Source organism: Madurella fahalii (genome assembly GCF_045866475.1).
Source record: "Madurella fahalii IFM 68171 DNA, scaffold_3, whole genome shotgun sequence".
In the NCBI taxonomy this organism is placed as follows: Eukaryota; Fungi; Ascomycota; class Sordariomycetes; order Sordariales; genus Madurella; species Madurella fahalii.
This window is the reverse complement of record NW_027263973.1, coordinates 2,167,347-2,183,800: the sequence shown is the minus strand read 5'-3', so window position 1 is coordinate 2,183,800 and position 16,454 is coordinate 2,167,347. Positions and strand designations below refer to the sequence as shown.

The following is a 16,454-nucleotide window of genomic DNA, read 5'->3' as shown; positions in this document are numbered from 1 at the left end:
CGGATGTTGATATCATGCAATCGGTGGGGGTCACAATACTCGCCTTGGAGCAGCCCTCGTCTTAGCGTTTCAGGTTAATCGAGGTGACGTCGAACCCGTGCCTCGTTCCTGGAAACTCCAAAGAAACGAAGTAGCGCTCCTTTTTCACGCCAGCAACGCGAGACTAATAGTTGAAGTACCAGGATTCTCCAACAGGTCATGAGAGCCTAAAGATTGAGTTATGCAGGGCCAGGTCACAGTCACCCCAACCTTGGTCGCACAGTTCTGTTGTTGAACAGCCGACTGGAGAGAGCGAGGACTAGATCCGGAGTTTGTGGAGCCAAATCCCATGTATTAGCTGTTTGGCAGTCAATGGCGGGGCCAAGGTCTCCTCCAGAATTTCCCGGGTTCAGCCATGGCCCCATTCTCGTACGCACACGTGTCTGGCATGCACATCAAACGAGGAAGTTGGGTTCTCAAGGGCGCCAGCCAACAAAATGATTCTGTAGTCGATTGCCTCCACGAAGCTACTGGCCATGGCAACTTTCTGTGTCTGCTTTGTCCCACGATACCCCACTCAAGGTTCTTTTGTAAATCTCCCCGCAGATACGCCTGGCAGAATTTCCCCAATAAATCCAAGGGCATTCACCGCCTTCCATTCTCAGTCCCCGACTCCCAGGCTTTACTGGGAGCTTGGCAGCCAGGTACTACCTGCATGACACCTAAATTTAGCGGGAGCGCACGGCGAAAACGATATTCATCACATCCACCTAACGGCCCTCTCCGTTGCATATAACCTAACAGTTCAAGCTCGGCATTTGTCGCTTCAGCCTACCCATGTCCTACAAGAGGTCGCGTGCTACCTATGAGGCTGACCTTACTGCGCAACAATCGTCCTATGTCCTCTTTGGCACGCCTCTTCCGCCATTGGACCCCAACATCCGAGACGATGGCTCCTATGTGCCACTGTGGAAGCAGGAGGTGAGAGACGAGCGCGGGAGGAAGAGGCTTCACGGCGCATTTACTGGAGGGTGGAGTGCTGGGTAAGTTGGTCCCATTGTGTCTGTCTGCCGCCCAGACGGGCGAGCTAATCGCTCTGCCCAGCTACTTCAACACCGTCGGCTCCAAAGAAGGATGGACGCCCTCAACCTTTGTCTCGTCCCGGACAAATCGTCGCAAAGATGACCCCAACGCGGCTCAGCAGCGACCCGAGGATTTCATGGACGAGGAGGATCTTGCCGAGGCTGAGGAATCGAAGGCGATCCAAACGCAGTCTGCATTTACAGGGCTTGGCTCAACCGCCGACGATGCTTCGAGAATGAACAGCATCATGGGCCTTTTCCGCACTGAGGGAGAGACCATGGGCACGAAACTGCTTAAGAGGATGGGCTGGAAGGAGGGGCAAGGAATTGGCCCCAAGGTTCGCAGGAAAGCCCGCCTTGACCTCCGCAGTGATACGAACGAGACGGGCGAGACATATCTCTTCGCGCCGGAGAACGTGCCCATGATTAGCTTCGTCCGCAAGACTGATCACAAGGGGTTGGGCTATGGGGGAGAAACCAGGTTGACTCCCATGGGTTTCTCCACGAGGAGCAGCGGCGTCAATGATTCCGACGATGATGACGACGAGCCAGGGATAGGTGGCCTTGGACGGCCGAGGTTCTCATTAACGACTGGCAGGAAGAAAGAAAAGGATAGAAGTCGGGGGGGCATCGGCGTTGGAATCTTGAACGATACGGGCTCCGACGACGAAGACCCCTACGAGATTGGTCCTCGAATATCGTATAATCGAGTAATAGGCGGGGACAAGAAGAAGAAGAAGGCCACCACCCAAATTAATCCAACACTAAAGACGAAACCTACGTTTATATCGTCAAACAAATCAGCGCTGGGGAAGGTTGCGCTCGGGGTGCGGAAATGTCACGATGGACGGCTTCCTCTAGATGGGTTCGTTTTCGGCAAGGAACCCGACACTCTCACATCTGCCATCAATACCGACGGAAAGTATCCGCCTCCTAAAGTTCCTTCTGGGTGGGTGTCGTCAAAGCAACCCAGATCGCAACCAAGCTCGACAACCTACGTCTCAACTGCAGATGCGGCCAAGGCCTCAACGCTCGACCCGAAGGCCAGAGCAGTCATCCTGGGGGAGAAACAGCTGCCTGGAAAATCAGTCTTTGATTTCATGTCTGCCGCTTCCCGTGAGCGTCTAGCTGCTGTGACGGGCAGGACCGATCTTCCGCCTGCTCGGGACGAGGTCCCTGCAGGACACGCGCTCAGCGAAACCGACCGGCTTCAAGAGCTGCTTAGCCGTGTCCCAAAGCTGGATAAGGAGACAGCAATTGCTGCCATTTCCAGGGGAGCCGCCGGCGGCGCGCCTTATGCAGACGATGAGGCTAAACGCTCAAGGTACATTGCGTTTCTCGAGTACCAGGCTGGATTCAAGCCGACCCCTGGGCCAAACCCGCAGAAAGCGAATAGTGAGGACTGGCTGAGGGAGATGCACGAGTTTTACAATTGTGCAAGGATCTTCAAACCCATGACGGGTTTCATGGCCAGTCGATTTACGACCTCGTCGTCAACCACAAAACCCGGCACTGGCTCGGGAGGTGGGGATGGCGGTGAGGCCCTCCTCTCAAAGCCTCCACTCAAACCGCAAGACCCAGCGGAGGAAGCTGCCAAGCTCGGTATGTTTGGACCCATGACCCGGTCCGTTACTGACTTCTATCCCACCCGGCTGCTGTGCAAGAGGTTCAATGTCAAACCTCCGGAGCATGTCCAGCCTGACGATGTGCCTGCATCTGCTTCTGGAAAGATAAAACGCGACACTCACTCCGGGTTGGATGTCTATCGAGACTATGGCTCTGCGCCGCAGCCAACCGCGGCGTTGGAGTTGGGCTCCGCCTCAAAGGGCATCCAGGGAGGCGTTCAGTCAACTGGCCCAGCGGAGGGGCTTGTCGAGCAAGCTCCCGTCCCCGGGGCCGCCATTGATTCGAGCAGGAACGAGGCTTTAGAAGGCAAACGGGCGGGAGAGGACGTGTTCAAGGCCATCTTTGGCGACAGTGATGATGAAGACTAATACCTTGTGCAATGACATTAACCTCTGCAAATCAGCTAGGGAAGACGGGTTATCCCTTAACAGATCTAGCAGTGCCCATCCAACGTGACAGACCTTCTCACCAGGGACGTCCAGTCGGTTATTCTTGACAGCTGGGAATAATCCCGTGTGGATTTATTGGTCTCTAGTCTCTTGTTTTGGAAGCACGCCAGAACCAGCCATTCATGGATCCACAGCCAACATGTGAATGTGAGTTACATATGCCGATGCACAACCGTAAAGAGCATATTCAACCTATGGATTACACACTCTGCAGTCCAGCTTGTGTAAACCAATTTTCCAAGGTGAAATCGCCAGGAAGTGATGTTGCATCTCTAGCCCTTGGCAAGCATTCCTACTGTAGATCCATGATAGCGTGTTCTCGACCCCCGGCGGCTACCCAAGCCGGGCCGGGTGTTCAGTGAAGTGGGCCCTGAGGAGCAAACCGCGATTGGTCTTCTCCACGGACATCAACGTGCCAATTGCCGTGGGAAGAGGGAATTTGTTAGCGACGCTTCAGGGGGGGGGGGGGTCGGCAACCTCTCAGCGGCTCGCCAGGGTCAACCTCATCTTGGGAATCCCTGACATTCCCAGGACGACCCTGTGCATACAAACTAATTATCGGGTCGATCAAATGTCTCCAACTTCACTTATGCTTCTCTGCCGCTGAATCGTTGTTTTGTTCGGCCGTTAGATTCCTCAGCTTCGCCAGTTTGATGCATTGAATTGGGCGCAGGCATTCGGGCAACCTCCCAAACTCCATTTCCCCAGCATTCATCCGCACTTTGGGCAAGCAAGCTGCACCTGACCAAGCGCCGAATTGGGACGCCAGTCATTCTGCCGTGACTTCGAGCAAGGCAATCCACGGACACTGCGGGTATCCAACGACGGGGAACGCCGGCCGAACAAGTAACCCCGGTGTCGCCAGCCATCGATATAACGCAGCTCAGCTGTACAGCCGCCCTTCTCCGCCATCACGTTGTCCGACTCGGGGGACTCGAGCAGCTCGTCCTTCGGGCCTTTCCCCCGCAAACGGCGCAGTGTCGACGAGGAGGCAGGGATTGCGGATCCACAAGACGCCGTGGCCGACACGAACCTAGTGTGCTTCACGGCTGAGGTCGACGCAGAAACCGCTACCGCCCAAGACTCGCCCTCGCGCCAACGTTCCCCGCCGCCGCAGTATCCCGCGTCAGAGGCCTCGGCCAGTTCAGCCTTCCGGCCGCCACCTTCGTTTTCGTCGCTCTTTGCTGCCGCGGACCACGAGGCTGCGGCATCTGTACTCGAGCCGTGCGAACCGTACAAGCCCGCTGTCGCCGACACCGACGAAGCCGCTTCAGCCTCTACTGCCGCTCCCGCGTATGCGCCTGCCTACCAAGTAGCGCCAGAGTCCTCGAATAGCGCGTCCGCAGCCTTACAGTTTGAAGACGAGACCAAGCGCGCGCTCCCCCAGGATACCAAGGCTCGTGACGGCTCGAGCAGCAAGGACGAGGAAACAGAGCCGCCACCGGCATATTCGGAGGGATCAAGTCCCCTCCAGTCATTCACATACCTCATGGCGGCCGCAGGAGGCGCCTCGAGTATTATTACTCAGGTTCAGCAGGGCGGGCATGCCATCAATCCACTTGGAGGTGAGCAGCCGCTGTCGGAACAGGTTCCTCAAAGTCTGCGATGCTAACAATGGGGCTCTCAGATGTTTCCGCCGATGAGACGATTACGATGGACTTGCGGTAAGAGCCGGCTCAGCGCGTCGGGTTTCCGTTTCGACCACACGCAGAGCTGATTGTTTGAGTAGGGGCACCCGCTTTACTCTATCCAGAGACGAGCTCCTAACACTACCCGAATTTGTTCTCCTCTCGCTTTTCCCCAACGGTCTCTTCCCTGAAGGGCACATGGGCGGCTTTACCGAGGGAGACGCTGTCCAAGTTGATGTGGGTTCACCCGGTTTCATTTGCTATCTTGACCTTGACAAGCTCGCCGGCGATGATTCCCTCCAAGTCCAGAACCACCCGCTGAGGGTTCCCGAGATCATGATGAGCGCAGCGTTTCCTCAGGGAGACGCTTCCCACATCCGCAATATACCCCGCAACCTAGACATACATATAGCTGACGCTTATTTGCACACGCAGTACGACCCGGAATCGCTGCAGTACATGTTGGAATTCTTTCGGAACGTGGCACAGACCATTCCGTCGGAGCCGAGCGCGTCGGCCAGCCAGGACGGCGACGTTGTCCCGCTGGAGCCGGGCGTGCGGGATGAAAGTAGCAGGCGTGCTGGTATCATCGTGCTGCGTGAGGACCTCGACTTCTACGCCATCCCGCACAAGCAGGACATTGAGCAGCCTGAGATGATGGAGGTCAAGCGAGCAGCAGCCAAGGCGCTGCTTAAGCAGGACGGCATCTTTAGCGGCCTGAAGAAGAGCGACGAGCCGGGCACGACCGAGGCGCATCTTATTGAGATGTTGACGGCGGGGTGAGGTTTTTTTTTTTTTTTTTTTTTTTTTTTTTTTCTCGCACGGCATGCTAATTAGATAACCACAGCGGCTTCAACCATGACGACAGATGGGGCCACCGCGCGCGCGAGCCTAACAAGGCCGTCATCTGCAGCCTGGCGCTGGCGAGGCTGCGGTCCGACATTCGCGGCAACGACATGGGAAGCAACGCGGTCGGGATGGCGCAGAAGTTGTTGCTGTTCTGGCGCAAGCCGGCGCGCCGCTGCTGGTGGGAGTGCGTCGAGCTAGACAATGTCGAGGGGCTCGAGGGCAAAAAGCTCAAGGTCTGGATCCGTAGGGTGTGGACGCTCGAGATGAGCGTGATAGGTCTACGCTAGTAGCGCTAGCTTGTTTACATTGTTCATTGGAGCTGCGACTTTGCACTTTGGAAGGGAGGGAGGGGTGGGTTTCAGGAGCAGATACAACTTGTGGGGATACACAGCCTTGCTGGGGCGTGGGGAGGTGCCCACCTGTCTATTTTCTTTCATATCTTATTCCCTTTTCCTTGTCGTTTTCTGCGCTGCTGTTCTCTTGACCGGGGCTTTCGACACGACCTTGTCTGTTTCTTTCCCTTTTTCGTTGTCTTCTGCTTCAAAACATGGGGTCTACTCGGACACTGAGGCAAAATCTGTTAATAATACCTTCGCTTCCGAGATACGAGCAAGCAACAAGTGGAAAATGTGCCAGAATCAGTATGTGGTGTCGAAGACCAGGAGAGGGTGGGTGACGTTGCACCGTCTTTGTCGGGAGGCGGGAATAACGCCCGCTCGGGAGGAGTTGGCCCGGCGTTCGGTGTGCAGCCGGCGGGTCTCCGATGTCTCCGCATCCTCCCTCGGCCGCCCCGCCATCGGTGCCCAGTTGTTAGCTGCCCAAGATTCCGATTGGGAAAACACCTTCCCGTCTTGTATTTAGCATCTCACTCAGAGCTTACCTCAGTTTCAGTTCCCCAGTTGGCTTATGTGGACATTTCCTTGCTGTACCTAACCGCAGAGAGAGATCGGTCGAAACGTACCCACCCACCTACTGTTCACTTACATCTCTTTATCACCCATCGAATCCCACGCCCAAAACCTCTCAGACCACCCAACCCAACAAAACCCCATCCAAACAACCTTAGCTACTTCCCTCCTTCCCTCCCTACCTACCTACCTACCCTTCCAGTACACCAACCATGGCCCCTAAAGTCCCCCCCTCAGGAGTCTGGTGTCCCGCGGTGACCCTCTTCGACCACGAGACCGACACGCTCGACCTGCCCGCGCAGCAGCGCTACTTCTCCCACCTGGGCACGCGGACGGGCCTCGCGGGGCTGGTGGTGCTGGGCACCAACGCCGAGACGTTCCTGCTCACGCGCGACGAGCGGCGCGCGCTGCTCGCCCTGGCGCGCGAGGCCCTCGGCCCGGCCGTCCCCATCATGGCGGGCGTCGGCGGGCACTCGACGCGGCAGGTGCGCGAGTTCGTCGGCGACGCGGCCGACGCCGGCGCCGACTATGTGCTGGTGCTGCCGCCCGGGTACTTCAAGGTGGCCGGGCCCGGCCTGGGCCAGGTGGTGGAGGGGTTCTACGCGGAAGTGGCCGAGGAGAGCGCGAGGAGGGGGTTGGGGGTGGTGGTGTATAATTTCCCTGGGGTTTGTAATGGGGTTGATTTGGATAGGTATGGTTTTTCTTTTTCTTTTTCTTTTTCTTTTTCTTTTTCTTTTTCTTTCCTCCCTCATATGACCGGGGGAGGGAAGCTGATCATGTTGATTGCTGACTGATTGGCTTTAGTGAGACCATTGCGAACCTGGTGAGGAAGCACGAGAATGTCGTCGGCGTAAAGCTCACATGCGGAAGCGTGGCCAAGATCACGCGGCTGGCGGCCGAGTTTCCACCCGAGAGGTTTGCAGTGTTTGGAGGGCAGAGTGATTTCCTGATTGGAGGGCTGGCGGTTGGGAGTGCTGGATGTATTGCGGCGTTTGGGAATGTGTTTCCCAAGACCATCGTGGAGGTGTATAACCTCTACAAGGCCGGCAAGATGCAGGAGGCGCTGGAGCTGCATCGGAAAGCAGCGCTGGCGGAGCAGGCTTTGAAAGCTGGGGGAATTGCGGCAGTAAAGTATGCCGCGAGCGTTTTCACGGCACCGGTAGCTGGTATCGAGGGCGCGGAGGACAAATTCAGGCCGAGGAGGCCGTACTTGGCCCCTAGTGAGGACGCGGAGAGGAAGATTAGGGAGGCACTCGCAGAGGTTGCCAATATTGAGAAGAGTATCGCAAGATGAGGGCACCATCAACTGCGAATATGAAGAGCCGAACATACTGCAACGTGAAGGCCATCTTCTCAAAAACAACCAACCAACCAAAAAAAAAAAAAAAAAAAAAAAAAAAAAAAAAAAAAAAAAAAAAAAAAATTAAGTAAATAAAATAAAATAAGATTATTAAATAAATATTTGAACTACACATCAGAGAAAAGAGTGTATATCGGGTGTATCAATATGAAGAAATCCGTATCAGTACACTGACATGTAAGCCATGGCCGATTGTCCCACGTTGCTCGCGATAGGTTGGGGTAAATAGTTTCCCTCTGCCTCTGAGCCGTTTGACATGGAAAGGGACAGCCTCTGCCAGGGTGGTTTGTCCGAGCTGTCGGAGGAAGACGAAAATGGCGGATGAGGTGACCCAAAACACCAATGAAATCCCGACCCCCGACAGCTCTTTATGCGTTTCAACGCCCACAAAGGTACAAACCAGACCAAACTTGCAGTACCAGACCTGCAACACACAAAAACCATGGATGACTTTGGGACGATGGGGACGGGCACGCACAGACTGTAGCGTGAACGCTGTGCATCGCATTGAGCAGGTGTATCCATCCATGTTCGGGAATATTGCATCACCCCAGCAATAATTCCCGTCTGTTGTTGGTTCCTGCGTCAGCCTCATGGCACCTCTCAGCATTGGCTGCCAAGAACACCAAGACCAGGAAGGCGTGGAGCTTGATGACGACGACTCTGAGGGTGGCCGGTGTGCTAGACTCTCTGCTCAAAACCAAAGAATTTCCCGTCTTCTTTCCCTTCCCCTCCAAACTCGTAGAGAGGCGGCCGTGATTCCCATCGCAACGGAGACTCACACTTTCACGGCTGCAGCAGCATGAAGCTTCTCGGCAAGCAAGCTGCAGTGGCAGCTCTGCTGCTGTATTACAGCAGCGCCGCGGCACAGGACACAACAAGCCCGCCGGCATCTAGCTCGTCGGCGGCGCCATGTCCAAACGCCCTGACGCCGTCTTATTCACCGCCGATTGCAGCGGACGGCTGGAGAGCCCAATTGATCGCCACAGGGCTGTCGTTTCCACGTAGCATAAAAGTCGACAGCAACGGCGCTCTGATCGTGGTTGAGGCCGGCTTTGGAATCACGCATCTGACCCTTGACGACAACGGAGGAACTTGTCTATCCGTCAGCAGGAGCCGAACCCTGGTGAGGGACCGGAATGTAAGTCTTCATCGACGGCTACCAGTGGAATCTCACTCACACCAGCGCCAGCTCAACCACGGCCTCGAGCTCTCGGAAGATGGCAGAACCCTGTACGCCTCGTCTACTGAGAACGTCTACAGCTGGACCTACGATCCGGACGAGGTCGCTGTGCGAGACCAGCGCACGCTGGTTCGCATCAGCCCCAATGGGGGCCACGAAACGCGGACCTTGCTCCTCTCCCAAAGGCAGCCTGGCCTGCTTCTCATCTCCCAAGGTAGCGACGGGAACATCGACCCCGAGGCTGCCGATCGGACCAGTGGCATCTCCCAGATCCGTGCATTCAACGTCGCCAACATGACGGACACTACTCAGCCCTACGACTACGCCGCCGACGGTCTTCTCATCGGCTGGGGCCTCCGCAACTCGGTTGGCGTCGCCGAGCACCCAGTCACGGGCGGCATCTGGAGTGTCGAGAACAGCGCCGACCAAATCGGGCGTCGCGGACAGGACATCCACGAGGACAACCCAGGCGAGGAGCTCAACTTCCACGGCTACCTCAACGACACGTCCACGCTCGGCGCCAACCACGGATACCCGTACTGCTTCGCCCTGTGGAACACGTCCAGCATGGTCGAGCGCGGCGACCTCGGCGTAGGCGACCAGTTCGTCATCGACGGCCGGAACAGCAACCCCGAGGTCACCGATGAGACCTGTGCGAGGGACTACACCCCACCCCGCCTGACGTTCCGCGCGCACATGGCCCCGCTCGACATCAAGTTCCCACCCTCGGACGGCTCGCGCGCCTTCATATCCTTCCACGGCAGCTGGAACCGGGACCAAATGGCCGGGTACAAGGTCTCGTCGGTGTTCTTCTCGTCCTCGACGGGCCAGCCGACCGAACCCCCCGACAGCATCACGGCGGTGGTGGACATTCTCTCCAGCCCGGACTTGTCGGCGTGCCCCCGCGCTTGCTTCAGGCCCACAGGCATGGTGTTCGATCCGCGCGTGGAGGGGAGGCTGTTTGTTACGAGCGATGACACGGGCGAGATTTTGGTGTTGCAGCAGACCGGGCCCGGGCCCGCCCCGACGAGTACGTGGAGCGGCACGGTGACCACCCCAACCGGCGGCGGGGCGGGGCCTACGTCTAGTGATTCGGCCGCGCCAGGGTTAAGGCGCGATGGTAGTTTGGAGGGTTGGGTGGTACTTGGGCTGACCGTGGCTGTGGCGGCCGTTGGTGCGGTGTTCATGGTTGTGGGTTGAAATGCTGCGTACCTTATTATACCGTCAATGACCGGTTATGAAATTATGTGCGGGGTGGACATGATCCATATCACCACATGTGGAGGTCTGATTTTTTTTTTCTTAGCCAGGGGTATATTAATGCTGGTCGATGATAGAACAGCTTTTAGAAGGAACTAGAGGTATAGTTAGCCAGTGCATCCCCTAGAAAAGGCGGTTTTAAGCCGAAATGCAAGTCGCATCTTCATGACATGGCAGGGCGCGCAGACACCACAAAAGTCGGCATTAAACTCTAATAGACCGTCCATAACCGTTAACGCCCAGCTGCCACCGTTGCTAGAACATGTCATTACTCCTCGATCGTCTTGACGCACTCCCACTCGCCCCTCAGGTTCTCCTTCCACAGCGTCACCTTGTTGTCGGCCCCGCTGGCGGCCAGCACGTTCCCGCTCAGCGACCAGCTCACGCGCCAGACGGCCGCGTCAAAGTTGAGCACCTTGCAGTTCCACTGGCCCGGGCTGGCCGGATCGCTCGTCCAGATGCGCACCGTCCGGTCCTGCGAGGCGCTCGCAATGTAGCTCTTTTGCAGCACCGTCGGGCTCCAGGCCACGTCGCGCACCCAGTCTGTGTGGCCCGTCAGCGGCTCCCGCTCCATCTTGTACCCGTTGGTGGCCGGGTCGTAGGCCCAGATCTTGAGCGCGTTGTCGGACCCGCCCGTGACGAAGCGCCGGTTGCCCGTCGCCTTGGGGCTCGGCTTGCTGCTGACGATGCTGCCCGGGTTGGTGGCGGGCGCCCACGAGACCGAGTTGACGCCGAGCCCGTGCGCGTGGAAGATGCTGTGCTCCCAGCTGTTGTCCTTGAACTCGAGCACGCTGACGTTGCCGTCCGACGACGCGCACGCGAGCAGGCAGCCCGCCTCGTGCGGCGCCCACGACACCACGTTGACGCTGGCCTTGTGCAGCGCAAAGTCAAAGATGCGCTGCCACGCCCCGTTCATCTCGCGCCAGATCAGCACCTTGCCGTCGTAGCCCGCGCTCGCCAGGATGTTGCCGTACTTTGGGTGCGCCCAGGAGACGCACCAGACTGCGCCATCGTGCCTGTTTTTGCGTTTGGTGAGAATGCGGGTTCCTTTTTGCTTTTATTTTCTGGATTATTCCCACATACCCCTTGAGTGTCTCGGTGAGCCGTTGGCTCTCGCCCTCGATCTCGAAGATCTTGATGGTGCGATCTGACGAGCAGGTTGCTAACCTCCGGCCGTAATAGTCAAGCACTGCGTCATGCTGTTTTGCGTCAGGTCTCGGCCCCCCGTTTGTACATGGCTTGGTCGTAGTGGGAGAAGGTCCCTGTGCGGATCGAACAGGTAGGGGGACAACGTACAATCATGTCATCGTGGCCAGAGTTGGCGATGACCTGGGCTCCTGCTGACTGGAGCGAGCTTGGTTAGCAGCTGGTTTGGTCGGGACGAGTCTGGGCCGGGGGAATGCAGTGGTGAATGGAGCGCGCACCATTTTGGACTGTATCTCTATCTTTTGAGGGGCTCTGAGAACAAATAGAACAAAGCAACCTGTGGTGTTTCCAAAGCGTTGGGCCTCAATTGCAAGTCCAGAAACTTGTTGCGCCGCCGGAGCAGTGGCACGGTGCGCTAGGCAACCCCTGTTGTCAAACTGGCAAGAAATTCGAGGTCAGGGCGGTGAATGCGGGCTCACCGAGGTGAACCCGGACCAGCCCCACATAGTGCAACCCCACACTCAAACCCCACCCCCGGCTTTGCCCCTCGGTCACAAGCTCGCCATCGGCTAGTCACAACACCAGTGCAGCCCTGGACATCCACCATCACCACCGTCACCACCTCATGGCGAATCTCGCGCCAACACCACGCAGATGAGCAGAGAGCGGGTCCGCTCAAAGAAATGGACGCCAGCAGTGTCACGACAATAAATAATGTTTCAATAACCTCCTTGCTCTCTTTTCCCTTTCCTACTCAACGCAGTCGCAACAATATCCACCGGCTCGGTTCGCCCTGACGCATGTCCGGAGGACCTCCGCATCCCGATCTACGTTTGGCTATCCCTTCTTCCCCCATAAGAACCGATACCCAGTATACTCTTCTCTTAGAGAAACGCCAGAAAATCGCGAATCGCTCGCTCGTCGCGTACATCAGCCGTCAAGATGGCGGATAGCATGTGCGGTCCCTCCAACGGCACCAAGAACCTTCTTGCGCATGCCGACCGCGACCGCACTCTCCACCAGGATCGCTTCGTCAACGCGCCGCAGACCGGTCCGGGAAATGTGAGTCCTACGAGAGCGGGCAGGGAGAGGGGCGCAATCGCTGACCTTGGCTGGAACAGGCCTTCCGATCGCAGACTCCCCACTCCAATGACGCAGAGATGGCGTTTGGAGGCTTTCAGCAGAGCGCCCCAATCGATCCGGCCTTCGGGCCCCAGCTCGATATGGACGCCATTGGTCCGGTGGTTCACCATGCGCCCGCCGCCAGAGGCTATGGCCATCCAGCTGCCGGTGTGCCTACCATGATGAGTAACATTGTTGGTCCCAGTGCTCCCGCTGCTCGCCTGAGCTCCCCTGCCACTGGCGGGGCTTCCCATCAGGAGTGGGTAAATCAGTTTGCGGGCATGCAGCTGGCAGCCGATGCAGCCGGTCCCAGCGTTGCTACGCCGAACCAGGTTCATCCGGTCGCTGTGGCTCCGGGAATGAATTTGCAGCACCCAGGGATGGCTCCCTTTGCCATGCCAATGCACGGTGGTGCCCCTCCGGCGCTTTCGTTCGCTTTCCAGAACCCCGGGATGAACACAGCTGCTCAGCAGCAGCCTCAGGCCGAGTTGTCGCTCGAGAGCGCTGTCGACGTTGAAGCCTTCAACCGCGCCTTCGGTGAATACGACGACGCCAATTTCGAGAACGAGTTGGCCGACTGGAGCGAGAAGCAGAAGCTCGCTAATAACGAGTTTGTCGAGGAGCAGGACAAGTGGATGGCCGAGCACGGCCCTCGCGTCGAGGCGGGCGCCACGGTCCGGCCGCCGAGCGCTGAAGAAATGGAAGTTATCGATCACAACCTGGAGGAGCTCGCCAAGGAGCAGGAGAAGCGGCGCTCCGACGAAGATCTCGCCCGCGCCGCCGTCGACATTGTCAATTCGGTTTCGGGTAACACGTCGGAAAAGTTCAAGAACTCGCGCTTCTTTGAGCTCATGCGCCGCATTGGAAACCGCGAAGTCGTCGTCGAGGGCGACAACTTTGTCAATGCTAGCACGGGCGAGACCGTCAATACCTCGGTCACAGAGCAGGAGGATTCGGGCCTTGGCTCGGACACCGGCATCGACAACCCTGAGCAGAACAATGCCCAGAAAGGCACGGCTCCTGCTTAGGGCCGCGCTTAGCCGAACGATCTGATATGGTGGATTCTGGAAGCGGGCAAGCCCAACTACGCTCGTCTTCATGCCGTAAGTTGCCTTGTATGAGCCGGCATAACCTGTACATGTATTGTCACTCCCGGCTCATCACATCACCTCGATTCGCTCTTCTCTCTATATCTTAGTCTTGCTCTGTTCCTGGCTAGAATCTCTCATGAGCTGCTGGACATTACATTCCGCCGCCGGGCCACTCTCGGAGGAACTATATAACCCATTTCTCGTATTGGCAGACGGCATGCAGAATTGGGGCAGTCATATATGCGGCGTTGAGGGAAATCGGCGGAGGGGGGCATTGGCTTTCGTCTGTCTTGCATCGAATCCCTTGATGGGTCGACCGGGCTGTGCCCCTACTAGCGTTATTCTACTCGGCATCGGCCCGCATCAGCATCCGGTATTGGCGTTGTCTTTCTCCTTTGGCACGACATTGTGCATCTCTCTGGTGGCGCGTTGACGCTTGTATTAATAGAGCGGGAGGATAAACGGAGCTGTAGATAGACGGGGTTGAGGGATGCTGCGGAATTCATTGCACTGGTTTTTATTACATTTCTTGATTCGCATGGTTGATATCGGTTGAATGTGTTATAAGGGTGTTGTGTGATTGGAGATGGTTGAGTAGAGGCTGAGATCGTAATGCTTTAGCGAATGGGGAGCGTCGATTTCTCTCTCTGCCTTCACCAATCTCACTCGCTGCAATGTGGAGCTTACCCCGAATCAAGGCTCACAATCCCACTGCTTTTCAGAAAACAGCCTCCTTCCGATGGAATCTTCAGCACCGGCCTCAGGGGCCAGCCAGTCCTCTGCCCCCCTGCTCGACCTACGCGGTAGCCGGCTATATATTCCCAACCTCGGTCCTATATTTGCCTCTTGGAAGCAGGGCGTGAACCCGCTCCATGGACGGGTCAAGCAGGCCGTGGATGCGCGGCTGGATGCCCTGGTGGGTGGCAATGAGAAAGCCCTGGCGAAGATTAAGGCGGCCGACCTGGGGCTTTTTGCTTCGGGGTACGTACATATATCTGGCACTATGCTCGGCAGCCCCCCCCGCCCCCCCGCACTTGTATTTTCTGCGTGGCTACTGAGTGTTGGTGATTGCGGCTACAGCTTGTTCCCGGATGCGCCGTATCAGATCCTGGAGATCGTGGCGTTCTACTGCGTCTGGCTATTCCTGTGGGACGATGTCATCGACGGCGCGGCCGATGATGGCGAAGGTGGGCTTGCGGCGGCCGAGTACTGCCGCGAGTCTGTGGCGTTTGTGAGGTACCATCTCGGTCTCGGTGAGCCTGGGGCGGCAGAGCCCTCGGCCCCGACTAAGGTCTGTGAGAGCTTCGCAGAAGTTGGCCGGCGGGTTGGTGAGTTTTGTGGGCCGGCGGAACGGGCGGAGTTGTTTGAGCATTTGAGGGAGTACATGGAGGCGTGCGTGGTTGAGCATAGGTGGAGATCGTCGGGGGATGTGCCAAGTGTGGACGAGTTCTTCTCGTGGCGGTTGAAGACCTCCTCGGTGGATATCTTATTAGATTTTTGCAGGTTAGTCGTTTAGGAGGATGCTGGGTAGCCGGAGAACTGGATGCTAATAACAGCCTAGAATCTTGAACAGGATATTCCTTCCTGAAGACATTCTCAAGTCAAGGGAGCTAGGAGCCATGGGGCTGGATGTGAATAAGCTTCTCATCCTGTGAGCTTTCACCTATCCCACTGGAGGTAACACCGCTCTTCTAAGTAACTAATTATCTGCCGCGCAGGATAAATGAGCTATTCTCGCTCAAGAAAGAGTTGGTGGGTTGATCCAGTCCCCAAGGGTCCTCCTGTCTGCTAATTGATGATCACTAGAAGGATGGGCCGTTTACAAACCTGATCCCCATCACTATGTGGGAATTGGGTACAGACCTCTCGAGTGCTGTCCGACAGGTTACACAAGACATATACAACTGCATACATGATTTCGACAACAGTGCCTTTGCCCTTCGGGAGACGACTTCCAAGGAGCGTGGAGAAGCCAACGCGGAGGGACTGTCGCGCCTGATCGAGGCATATCAAGCTATTGCTACGAGTGTGTTCAACTTTTCCGTTCAGAGTCCTCGGTACGGGACCTTAGAAGACAGACGGGAGGATGGTTCGTTTGTGATAGTTTTGTGAGGATTTGATGCCAGAGCTGATATCCCTGTCACCGGAGTCTGCATCGTCCCTGATGGGCTGCTGTCCCATTGTACGGCTCCTGGTTTAGCTGAGAGGCACCACACGATACGCCGATGACGTCGCTCTAAACCCCTCTCTGTGTATACCCTCCAGTTGTGCTGCGTGGCCGTCAAAGTTGCTCCGTCAGCCAAGGGTCTCGGAGCAGCTCCTTGCAGTACTACGATGTTCTGGGACCCATTGCAGCATCTTCCCCATGAAATGTAGAAAGCGTTCCTTGTCCTTCCCGTGAAGGTTTGTCTCTATCTCATCCAGTGATTGGTGCGGCGGTATCTGAATGCCAGCGTTGAACTCCCCTACGCACGCAGTCAGCCAAATCCGCCAGTGCTTATGGGTATTGTCGGTCCATACCTTTTCCAGAAAAGAACTTCGCTTTGAGACTACCACATGCGATAAATTCGTGCGGCGGTGGATCTAGGAGCCCAATGATGCTTGCAAGATGGGCCCGACTGCGATAAGTTTGATGTTCTGGGTCCGTACCCGAGAATATATGGCCGCCTTCGAACATGTCCCAGATTCGAAGCGTCGTGGTTTAGCGAGATGTCTACAGGGGGGTGAACAGAAGCATTCACCATGCAGCCGACATTCCAAATGTCAATCTC

At 56.8% G+C, this 16,454-nt stretch overlaps 7 protein-coding genes across 7 annotated transcripts; 6 read left to right on the top strand and 1 right to left on the bottom strand.

Annotated features, from left to right (window-relative positions):
- Nucleotides 1–816: 816 nt before the first annotated feature.
- MFIFM68171_06105 (uncharacterized protein) lies at nucleotides 817–3,055 on the top strand (the record flags this gene model as incomplete). The annotated part of the gene is made up of 2 exons (XM_071061525.1): nucleotides 817–1,022; nucleotides 1,084–3,055. 2 exons carry the CDS (start codon nucleotides 817–819, stop codon nucleotides 3,053–3,055), a joined length of 2,178 nt encoding a protein of 725 aa, XP_070917626.1.
- A 203-nt stretch (nucleotides 3,056–3,258) lies between these two features.
- Nucleotides 3,259–5,900, top strand: MFIFM68171_06104 (uncharacterized protein; the record flags this gene model as incomplete). Its single annotated transcript, XM_071061524.1, has 6 exons — nucleotides 3,259–3,283; nucleotides 4,024–4,701; nucleotides 4,764–4,800; nucleotides 4,866–5,001; nucleotides 5,200–5,543; nucleotides 5,612–5,900. 6 exons carry the CDS (start codon nucleotides 3,259–3,261, stop codon nucleotides 5,898–5,900), a joined length of 1,509 nt encoding a protein of 502 aa, XP_070917625.1.
- Nucleotides 5,901–6,733: 833 nt separating this feature from the next.
- Nucleotides 6,734–7,815, top strand: MFIFM68171_06103 (uncharacterized protein; the record flags this gene model as incomplete). Its single annotated transcript, XM_071061523.1, has 2 exons — nucleotides 6,734–7,212; nucleotides 7,326–7,815. The coding sequence occupies 2 exons, from the start codon at nucleotides 6,734–6,736 to the stop codon at nucleotides 7,813–7,815; spliced, it is 969 nt and encodes a 322-aa protein (XP_070917624.1).
- An 868-nt stretch (nucleotides 7,816–8,683) lies between these two features.
- Nucleotides 8,684–10,264, top strand: MFIFM68171_06102 (uncharacterized protein; the record flags this gene model as incomplete). The annotated part of the gene is made up of 2 exons (XM_071061522.1): nucleotides 8,684–9,022; nucleotides 9,068–10,264. The coding sequence occupies 2 exons, from the start codon at nucleotides 8,684–8,686 to the stop codon at nucleotides 10,262–10,264; spliced, it is 1,536 nt and encodes a 511-aa protein (XP_070917623.1).
- A 328-nt stretch (nucleotides 10,265–10,592) lies between these two features.
- On the bottom strand, nucleotides 10,593–11,751 carry SEC13 (GTPase-activating protein S13; the record flags this gene model as incomplete). The annotated part of the gene is made up of 4 exons (XM_071061521.1): nucleotides 10,593–11,340; nucleotides 11,408–11,523; nucleotides 11,621–11,668; nucleotides 11,749–11,751. The coding sequence occupies 4 exons, from the start codon at nucleotides 11,749–11,751 to the stop codon at nucleotides 10,593–10,595; spliced, it is 915 nt and encodes a 304-aa protein (XP_070917622.1).
- A 661-nt stretch (nucleotides 11,752–12,412) lies between these two features.
- Nucleotides 12,413–13,620, top strand: MFIFM68171_06100 (uncharacterized protein; the record flags this gene model as incomplete). Its single annotated transcript, XM_071061520.1, has 2 exons — nucleotides 12,413–12,532; nucleotides 12,592–13,620. 2 exons carry the CDS (start codon nucleotides 12,413–12,415, stop codon nucleotides 13,618–13,620), a joined length of 1,149 nt encoding a protein of 382 aa, XP_070917621.1.
- An 802-nt stretch (nucleotides 13,621–14,422) lies between these two features.
- MFIFM68171_06099 (uncharacterized protein) lies at nucleotides 14,423–15,795 on the top strand (the record flags this gene model as incomplete). Its single annotated transcript, XM_071061519.1, has 5 exons — nucleotides 14,423–14,664; nucleotides 14,764–15,186; nucleotides 15,245–15,334; nucleotides 15,402–15,435; nucleotides 15,490–15,795. The coding sequence occupies 5 exons, from the start codon at nucleotides 14,423–14,425 to the stop codon at nucleotides 15,793–15,795; spliced, it is 1,095 nt and encodes a 364-aa protein (XP_070917620.1).
- Between the last annotated feature and the right edge of the window lie 659 nt (nucleotides 15,796–16,454).